This window comes from Grammomys surdaster, unplaced genomic scaffold (assembly GCF_004785775.1).
Source record: "Grammomys surdaster isolate TR1022 unplaced genomic scaffold, NIH_TR_1.0 131, whole genome shotgun sequence".
Classification (NCBI taxonomy): Eukaryota; Metazoa; Chordata; class Mammalia; order Rodentia; family Muridae; genus Grammomys; species Grammomys surdaster.
In genome coordinates, this window is record NW_021604589.1 from 2,636,368 (window position 1) to 2,647,242 (window position 10,875).

General features: G+C 41.4%; 1 protein-coding gene across 1 annotated transcript in view; it reads left to right on the forward strand.

Annotated features, from left to right (window-relative positions):
- Positions 1-521: 521 nt before the first annotated feature.
- Cltrn (collectrin, amino acid transport regulator) overlaps positions 522-10,875 on the forward strand; it is a 28,701-nt gene continuing 18,347 nt past the window's right edge. Inside the window, exons 1-3 of the mRNA XM_028762138.1 lie at positions 522-601; positions 936-994; positions 5,638-5,723. Of these exons, the coding sequence (XP_028617971.1) occupies positions 544-601; positions 936-994; positions 5,638-5,723 (203 nt within the window). The 5' untranslated portion in view covers positions 522-543. The remainder of the gene's footprint in view (positions 602-935; positions 995-5,637; positions 5,724-10,875) is intronic.

Sequence of the window (10,875 nt, forward strand, 5' to 3'; positions counted from 1 at the left end):
ATATTGAGTTTTAGAGAGCAGTCAGATCTTAAGGTTCAACCCGACCATCCTCTAGTTGGGAATTGTTTACCAACCAACATTCTAGGAAGTGTTGTTCCCTTTTCTCTCCAGAGATGAAAAAGAAATTATATTTCTTTCCAAGTAGGATAGCCTATCTTTGAATCAGATAGATTAGCCTGAAAGGGCACAAAGATTATGCCAAAGAAAACTCCATGCTCTCCACCTTGAGCCTAACCAGACAACTACAGGAGGGAGGGAGGCTTCTGATTATGTCAGCTCAGGAAACATTCTTCTGAGGTAGAGTTTGAGGAAGAAATGACGAACCTGGTTCTCAAATAGATTTTTGTAAATAACTGACAGGAGATGGTTCGCTTCTATGGACGTATTAACCCAACGGATGGGCGTTAATTATTAAACCTTTTAGATGGTGGCTCGCTGATTTCTCCAATACCCTAATCCGGGTCACAGAATGGTTAAAGCCAGCTTTAAGTAGAGAGTGGATTTTTTCCCCTCAGTTTGTCTTCTGTTTGCGACTCTGAAAGAATGTTGTGGGTGCTCTTTTTCCTGGTGACTACTATTCACGCTGAACTCTGCCATCCAGGTACATAGCCTTAAAGCTTAAAAAAATAAACAGATTCGTAAATGCTTGAGATGTTGTAGAGTGGAGAAAAAAAAGAATAATTTTTTTCCTAAGTCTTTGGACATGTGGCTTGAAACAACTTTCAATGACTCTTAAGAATCTGAAGGGAAAATGTAAGTGATTTCATAGGTGTTAAAGTTGTGCGAGCGCTGGTACAGATCAATTGTAGTTCTTTGTTCCGTTCATCTGGGCTGTGTTAAACATTAGGATTTATCAGGCTCTGTTTTCTCACAGTTGATCCTAATTTACTGCTCTTTGTTTTTTCCTTTTCTTTTTTCCCCTCCGTCTCTGGCAGATGCAGAAAATGCCTTTAAAGTAAGACTTAGCATCCGAGCAGCCCTCGGAGATAAAGCAGTAAGTAGAACACCTGCTGGCTCATTTCCCGTTTTGTTTTCTAATAGCTCTGGGCTTTTTCAAATAGATGGCTTCTCTGAGTCTTCAAGTCTGATCTTTTGCCAAAGCTAGATTACAATAACATGAGAGTCACTGATAGAATGCGTTTGCTTAAAGTACATAATCAGTAGTGAGTGGTTGAAAATACTCACTATTTTTTGTTGTGCTATGGAAATCAGTTTTGAAAACTTGAAAGACTCAGTCCGGGAACATAGAGAAAAGGGGGTTGTCTGGTCTGATGTAAATGCGTTTGTCTAGTTTAAGCCTGCCATTCACTATTGTGGGCATCTAAATGTTATCGGTATCTTGTCATCAGAAAGACTAGTGCTACCAATACATTTCACAGTACAAAATTGTCCACTTATATGCAAAGCTTCAATTCTTCCCATCTATGAAGGTGACAGTATGGAAATTGTGCTTGAAATAACAGAAATTTAAAATCCTCAGAATCTATAGGGGGTGGAAGAGTAGGAAAGATCATAGAATTAAGAAGATGCTGTTGGCGAATTTTAATGTCAGTTTCCAGGTGTGCTCTGCATTAAAAAAAAAACTTAGTAGGTGATATTAATGCCTCATACCACAAACAAACAAACAAAACCCAGATTGCTAAAGGGATTTGAAAGTATTCTATTTGCTGGCCAATCAGCTGCCAGAGTTTTCATCATTCATCTGATAAGTAAGAGTTGTTATAATAGCGTATAAAACAAGCATTTGTTAAGGCATTATTTTACTTCCTAGTGGGGGCTCTTCTAAGCACTGAACTCCTATCGGCTTCTGAGCCCTTACCCCTTTGAGTACAGGTATGTCCATTCTGATCGAATGAGGAAATAAAGCACAGGGCCAGAGTCATATGCGACTCTGAAGATCTCAAGCCAGTAAACGGCAGGAGAGTCAAACCCAGGGAGTTTGACTGCAGAGACACCGCTCCCAGCCAGCGTATAAGATCGCGTATCCCAGGATCTTTAGATTCGGCTGCATGTTAGGGATGCAATGGCAGCTAACACTGGCCTTGTCCGTTCTCTGCGGAGCTTATAGTAGTGAGAGAATCAATTGTCCATTAAATAGTCAGTAAAGCAAATGCAAATGTGCAGTCTTGAGAAGTATTACAGAAGGAGAAGTATACAGGGTTCTGGCCTCAGCAGGAGCCTCTGTCCCAGGCAATTCTGTAATGTCTTACATAACCATGAACAGACAGAGAAGGAGGGATGGGTGGCAGAGGGCTGTCACATGTGAACATAGCAATAATCCCAAGGAACTTAGTGAACGTGAAGGATGGAAGGAAGACCAGGGTGTCTGGAACAGAAGCTGTGAGGAAGAACATGGCATTTAAGGACCCTGAGAAAAGAGGACTGCATGGGGAGTGTGTGTCATGCTGGTTGAGGGTAGGAGGGGGTTTGTTTCAAGACAGAGTAACTGTTTAAAGCATCAAATGCTGTTGAGAGGCCAAGCTCATTCTGTGATGCAAAATGAAGCTTGAGGAGTTTAGTGGGAACTGTTTTTGGAAAGATATAGAACTGAAAGTCAGATATTAGCGAGGAGGATGAAATAAGCAGGGTAAGTTGGGGGTGAACATGCAGAAGTATTAGTCACTCCTATAAGAATTTTAGCTGGGTCTAGAGGCTGGCTCAGGAGGCTGGGGCTGTACTTCTGCTGATAGAGTGCTTGCCTAGCATGTAGGGGGCCCTGAGTTCCATCTCTAGCATGTCATAAACCAGACCTGCTAGCACTTAGGAGAGGGAGGCAGAAGGATCAGAAGTTCGTCATCATTCTTTATTACTCAGCCTAAAATACATATGACCCTGTGAGAGGGGAGGGAGAGGGAGAAGAATGAAGGGAGAAGGAGAGGGGGAGGGGAGGGAGAGGGAGGAAGGGAGAAGAGGGGGAGGGGAGGGGAGCTCTGGCTGTGAAAGGTTGGAGGGAGCTAGCATTTGGAAGATCAAGTAGAGCCAGGGGTTTTACTGTTGGTTTAGTGGAAACAAGTTGAACATGAGTAAAAGTCAGCAGACAGGCTAAAGCTGGACTTGCATACACAGAAGAAACTGATGCTTCAAGTCTGAGAAGGGAGGGGCAGAGGTATTCCCAGCACACTTGTGGGGATTAGCCATTATCAGGAGAGAAATGTTTGGCACTTCAGGAGAGGAAGTGGTTAGGATGTGTGTCGGTGCTGGAAGGTTTTGTTTCTTTGTCAAGGGAGTTTAAATTGCTAAATTGAGACATTCCACACTCAGGGGTTAGGGATTAAGCTCAATGGTGGAAAGCTTGCCTAGCAAGTGAAAGTCCCCGGGTTCAGTCTTCCAGCTCTGGCTGTTGGAGGCACTATAAAACCAAAAGCATTCAGTGAGAGCCAAGGTAGAAGGAAAAATGTTATGATGGGGGCGGGGAAGGTGTAGGAAGTTTGAAGCAGTCTTGGGACAGACACTTGTCTTAAGACAAAGAACTTATGGAGAATACTAAGAGGTGAGAAAGAAATTGGAGGGCAGAGCATCATGAATTTAAAATTAAGCAAGCCCCGTTTTTGTGACTCTCTTGCTACTTTTGACTAGTCAACTAAAATGTGAGGTTTCAGTGTTCTTAGATGTAGGCAGAAAGTAAAATGGCCCGGGAGACTTGAGGGCTTAGTAGAAGTGTTATTCCAATGAGGAAGCAAGGAATCCGAGATGACAGATAAATACATGCAATTAATATGCACTGTGTGGTCCATGAAGTCACAAGAGTGCTCTAACAATACATTCAGTTGTATAGACTTATGGTGTCTGTATGCCAGGACAGCAGGTATATGAAGTACTTACTACAAGCCTTCTTGTGTATGTCTCTTCCTGGTGCTATTTTGGTCTGTGGGTATTAAGCCAGGACTGTGACTCTAAGTAACTCTTTCCTTATTGTTCTTCAGTTGTACATTTTTTTTATTACTATACGTGTTGATTGTTTTGCCTGGAAACCACTTGGAAACACATTGAAAGCCATAGTAGAAATGTGACACAACTGATAGACACACAGGCTTTTAATCGTCCCCTCAACTCAAGTTGGTTCTCTCTGCTCAATTCCCAACACAAAGCACCACTAGTTAGTCTTTCCCAGATCTCAGGAGCTGTGAGCTTTCCTCCGTGGCCTAGGCCACACTCCTGTTGGCAGAACTCATGATCAGTTTGTGAGAGGAACTAAGGTATCCTTTCCAAGATCCCAAATGCAATTTAAAGCCATGCTCTGACAACTTCTGGCTGGCATCGCCATTTTGGTTTGCTACACTGACATTCTCATTTGTATTTGAGCAGGCTCCTTTCCTGTCTCCACATCCTCACAACAAGGCTTCCCTGAGTGTGCACACACACAAGAATGTGTATAAGTATATACACATTTGTAATATTGTATATAAAATTATATATACTTTATATATGTATACTTATTTTTTAAAATTAAGATTTAGTTTTGTGTGTGTCCATAGAGATCAGAAAAGGGTGTCAGACTCCCCAGAGTTGGAGTTACAGGTGATTAGGAACCACCTGGTGTAGATGCTGGGAACTGAACTCAGGTCCTCTGGAATAACAGTATATGCTCTTAACTGCTGAGCCATCTCGATAGCCTTATATGTATAACTTTTATTAGACAAGCTCTCAATATGCAGCTCTGGCTGCTAAGGGTTATTTACTGTAAGCCTGTACCACTGCTGGACCCTGAAGCTATTTAGGAAAGGATATGTATACCCTTCATGTATAGAGAAGGTAACCAGGGGATACATTTTCTGTTGTTGTTTAGGATTGTTTATATTTCAAACTGTTCCTTTCTCAGTACTCTAAGAAAGCAACAGTAGTTATGATAAAATATGTTTCTATCTTAGTATGACCCCAGATCTTTTTTTATTGGATGTTTTATTTATATTTCATATGTTATCCCCGTACCCCATTCCCCTCCCTGCCCAGGAACCCCCTATCCCTTCACCCCTCCTCCTGCTTCTCTGTGGATGTGCCCCTACCTACCCCCCCCCACCTCTCCACCCTCAAATTCCCACCCACTGGGGCGTCCAGCCTTCATGAGGTCAAGGTTCTCTTCTTCCACCTATGCCCAGCAGGGCCCTCCACTCTTACATATTCAGTTGAAGCCCTGGATCCCTCCCTAAGTGCTCCCAGGCTGGTGGTTTAGACCCTGGGAGCTGTGGTTGGTTGGTATTGTTGCTCTCCTCATGGGGCCACAAACCCTTTCAGCTCCAATGGTATTCACTCTAACTCCTCCATTGGGAACCCCATGATCAGTTTAATGGCTAGTTGTGAGCATCCGCCTCTGAATACGTCAGACTCTTGCAGACCTCTGAGGAGACAGCTATATCAGACTCTTATGACCCCAGATCTTAACAATACTCTCATGATGTGCGAGAATGAGGTGTCCAAATATCAGGTTTGTTGACAGGCCAATGACATTGCAGAGTCTAAGAGAGTGCAATAGGAAAGGCCAAACTTGGAATCGTAAGGCATAAGAATGTGAGTTGTCATGATGTCTGCTGTGTGAGAAACATGGAAGTGAATGAGAAAGCAAAGGAGGAGGGTGATGGAACATATCACCAAATGGACTCCTTCCCATCCCATTCACCTCTACTTTTCCTTTTCTTTCAGTATGTCTGGGACACGGATGAAGAATATCTCTTCAGAGCAATGGTGGCATTCTCCATGAGAAAAGTTCCCAACAGAGAAGCAACAGAGTAAGCATGAAATCTCAAGTGCCCGTTTGAGATAATACACTATTTCGATTTCCTATGTTGAACATGATCTAGTACCCTCCTCTGATTTAAGGGGCCAGCATTTTTCTTTTTTAATGGCCACGATCAAAATGATATTTGCATTTTTATGTCTTACGCTTTCCATGTTTCTGTTGTATACATATAATTTTTCTTGCAAAGAGCTAGGAAATTTATTCTCCTCTAAAACGTAACCTAAATATGGACCCCACATTGGTATATATTGCATATATGTCTTGTTAATTTTCTTAAAAGTACTTAATACAAACTTTTTTAAAATAATTTTTGAGCTGGGCGGTGGTGGCACATGCCTTTAATCCCAGCACTTGGGAGGCAGAGGCAGGCAGATTTCTGAGTTCGAGGCCAGCCTGGTCTACAGAGTGAGTTCCAAGACAGCCAAGGCTACACACAGAGAAACCCTGTCTCGAAAAACCAAATAATAATAATAATATTTGTTGTGATGGTGGGTTTTTTGTTTGTTTTTGTTTTTGAGACAGGGTCTCATAATGTAGCCTCAGCTGTCCTGGGGCTATGTAGACCAGGCTGGTGTGGAACTCACAGAAATCTGACTGCTCTGTCTCTCTGTGATTAAAGGTACTCGCCACCATGCCTGGGCAGTTTTAATAGTTTTACATTTATTTCCCTACTCATCTGGATGAATCTTCTCTATTTGTAGAGATTCTTTCCTTTTCTGTTTGGGATTAGGTTACCACTCCTCGTGGATCTCTACTCGCTCTCCCATGCCTCCATCTGTGAGGTGAAATGACTGGTAGGCTGGACAAAGCATCTGGGAGCAAGCTTGCCCTGTCTGCTCCCACCAAGCTTTCCTGCTGCTGCTTCTTAGTAGAACTGTCAGGCTGTACTTGCTGTGTATGGTTAAGGAGCTTTTAGATTAGAAGCTTCCCTATTGTACAGCCTGCTATGTACTGCCCAAGCACATGATACCTGTCTCAATTCAGCTCTACCAAAGACAGTTACGGTTAAACTTATTTCATTTCAGGATGGTTGTTGTTTTTGGTGGTTTGAGACAGTCTCATATGGTCCAGGCTGGCCTTAAATTCATTATGTAGCTGAAGATGGTCTTGAAATCCTGATCCTTCTGTCTCAGCATCCCGAGTACTGGGAATTACAGGCATGCATTACCGTCTTCTGATTTAATTTCAGGATTTTTTAAGATTAGGAAGAAAACAAGGGATTAAACAGTCTCCAACGAGTCCTTTTCTCTTCAAGCCCTAAGTGCTTTACTAAAGAGTGACTTTTGCAATAATTCAGAGCCCAGAGAAGAGGGTAACTATCAGTTGATTTCTCTCAGATTTCCAATATCTGATATGAACATAAAAAATAAAAAAAGGAAAAGAAAGCTGGGTGTGATGGTACACACCTTTAATGGCAGTTTTCCTGAGATAGAGGCAGAGTGTCTGAAGCTAGCCTGGTCTACAAAGTGAGTCCTAGGTCAGCTAGGCCTACATAGTGAAACCCTATTTCAGTGTGTGTGTGCGTGTGCGTGTGTGTGTGTATGGAAGAGTAGATTTTGAGGAAGTAAAGCACATGAAATGTATGTTTGTATACACACATGCATATTTAAAGCAGATCTTTCCCCATTTATTATTTTAAAGTAATTTGTGTGTATACTATATGTGAATGCATGTGCACATGCATGTATGTGTGTGTATGTGTGTGAAATCCAGAGTTTGATTTTGAGTGTCTTCCTCTCTTGTTCTCTACTTTTTTTTTGTAACTGTGGGTTTTTTACTGAGCCTGGGGCACAAGGATTGGCTAGACAGCTGGCCAGCAAGCTCCAAGCTCCACTTATCTCTGCCTCCTTTATTCTCTTGGTGACAGTGACCTGAAACTCAGATCTTCATGGTCATGTGGCAGGCACTTTAACAACTGAGCTATTTCCCCAATTTCCACATATGTATATTTATATACATGTATGATAATGATGATGATGGTGTATTATACAATGACAGTTTTTAAAAGAAAGCATATAGAAAAGCAACAAAAAAAATGTGTCCTAAATTCTCTTCATGCTTTATCAAATTTTAAAGAAAAAGTATTTGATGACATTTAAAATTTATTCTTTTAAAATTTCACACATTTGTGCAATATATTTTGATCATATCCATCCACTATCACCTCCCTTCCATCCCCCCCCACCCCAGCATTATAGTTTTTAAAAATACAAATAAGGGAAAAGGGTAGAGGGCTTAGCAGTGAAAGGTGTATAGTGTTCTTGCAGAATACATGAATTCGGTTCCAGCTCCCACATAGGGCAGCCCAGAACTTCCTGTGACTTCAACTCTAGAGGATGTGATGCTCTTTTCTGGCCTCTGTGGGGATACCTGCATGCATGAAACAATAATCGCACAGATACAGACACATACATATAAATAGAAGAGAATCAATCTAATTAAAAACATGGTGATCGCATTACAAAAATTCAAAAGGAATGAAAGCACTTATCTCTTGGGGATAATGCTAAGCATCTCTTTTGTGTACTAGCTCTCCTTGTCAGCAAATGCTGTACTTTGCTATGTCCCTGGCACCGTGATTTCCCCCACGTGCCTACATTTCCCCTGGTTCATGGTTTTGTTAAAGCAATATTTCTGCTCTTGGGCAAAAGTGATGAGCTATTTAACGTTTCAGAATTTGAGGAATTCACCTTTGGAATGTTTTCCTTCAGAGCCAGGGACATTGTGGTAGTCTGTGCATATCAGATCTAGTTTTTGTTTTTTGTTTTTTGTTTTGAAAGGTGATTCCATTTTCAGTGGTCACCCAGACTATATAGAAGTTTTGTTACTTATCGTAAATCTACCAAAGTATAAAACTAGATCAGTGAAGTTTTTTTTTTCCTGTGAAGGCCAAAGGTGACGACGGCGTGAGGAACACGTTTTCCTTCAGTTGGACTGTGGGGTCAGCCTAAGGAAGTATGTTGCTATAGTGCTAGCCACAGAAGTAAATACCCTGTTCTGAAAGTCTGCTGTGTAGTTGAAGAGGCTCAGCAGATGTAAAGATATTCTAGCATAGCTGTGCCTCTCGATTTCACTACTTGTTATCAAAACAATGACCCCCAAGAAATGAGAATTTCCTCAGAAATCTCATTCTGGGAGAAGGAAAAGGTAGGTACCAGCCAAGTGGGAACTTGTCTTCTGGAAAGAGATTTCAGACTGCCTTACAGGATGAGACTGAAGCCCAGACAAGGGTGAGCCAATAATGGGCAGGCCATACCTTGACAGAAGCTGTTAGATATGCATATCCTTAGCCCTCTATTTAAACTCTGATCTCATTTTAGGGCCTCCAAGATGGACTTTGGGTCTTCTCTGGATCCCATAGTCTCTCTTCCAATGTGGCCACATTAAATAAATCTCTACTTTTAATTCAACTCTTTTAGTTGGTTTATTGAGGGTAGGCATTTGGGCCTGGCTTGGGGCTCAGGTTCCAAATGATTTAAGCCAGATTCACAGCAACAGGAATTCCAAACGGTTCTAAGTTGTTTTCAAGGAAACTATCAGCTAGTTAGAAGTTTAGTCTAGTTTTCAGGCAAGCAGGCATTTAACTACATATTATACAAACATTGGCTTTTAAGGTAATCTATCACTTTTAGGAAGATAGGTAGAAGTCTATTGCAGGTGTTGCTTTCTCTTTCTAAGTAGCGTAGAGCATGTAATGAATTTCTTGCTCTACTTAATTTTCCAAGGATAAATCTTGTGACCGAAAATGAACAATGTGTTCTTGTGCCCATGGAAAGGTAAGGGGATTACCCGTCTCGTGCTTGCAGGCCAGTTCAATTTTAGTCCTGATTTTCAGAAACAAGAGCCTAATTCTTACCACCCTTGGCTTTGTCTGGCCTCATTGATGAGAAATAGCTATAGAGCCAATTTACAGAGAATTGCCTTCAGGTCAGTGCTTCATACATTTAAGGAGGCAGAAGGAACATTTGTAGCTTTTCTTTTTTTTTTTTTAGTGACTTGCTGAAAGAAGCCATTCATGTAGATGTTAATAATTTTTTTGATAAAAATCATTGGTCAAGGTCTGAAGAGATGACTCAGTGGTTAAAAGCACGGTTAAAAGCACTTACTACATTTGCAGAGGACCTTGGTTCAATTCCCAGCATCCAAAGGGTGGTTAGCAGCTGTCCATAACTCCAGTTCCAGGGAACTCAATGCCTTCTTCTGACTTCCGTCGGCATCAGCATGTGCATGGCACTGTTAATCTCAAAGATGGGAGGAGAAAGACCACAGACCCAAATCATCATGACCAAATTAACTAAAGCAAGCTTTTTATTCATGTACATGGGCTGCCTCCCCCTAAGGCAGGGTTCCAGAGGTCAGAATTAGACGTGAGGAAGACAAAACTTTTATTTATAGCTCAAGGATAGGAGATTTTCAAATGAAAGATTTGGCAGTCAAAATAGGTGAAGTGTAAGAAGCAGAACATAAAGATAACAAAGCTTGTCCCTCCTGAAACAAGAACATGGTTGGAGGAGGGCAGACAAGGTAGTCATAACAACAGGAAGCCATAACAAGGTAGTCAGAGATGGCCATAGAACCCTTTGAAACAAAGGCAGGGCTGCAAGATGGTTATAAATATCTTTTTGAAACAAAGACATGATCGATCGTCATTCCTAGAACAGGCAGTACAGAACCATTTGTAGTTAAGGTTACAGGCCAGGCATAGCCTAATCCTTCAGAAACAGAGGCTTAATCATAAACAGGAATAAACCTAGTTTGTCTTTACTATAAGATGGCTTTTAAGCTTAAGGTAGAGGCAGGCTGGTTCTTCAGTACACACATACATACATGAGTGCAAAACATTTAAAAGAAAATCAATCATTGTTCAGAGTGGTTGCTAAAATAAACTCACATGGTTCCATTAGACCCATCCGTATATGAAATTTGGAAAATATAGGATTTCTATTTAATTGTGCTAAAAGTATTTCAATTTTGTTGTTTTTTTTGAGACATGGTCTCTCTGGGTAGCTTTGGCTATCCTGGAACTCATTCTTTAGACCAGGCTGCCCTTGAACTCAAAGAGATCTGCCTGCCTCTGCCTCCCAAATACTGAGATTAAAGATGCGTACCATCACCACCACCACATCTTTTTTTTTAAAAAA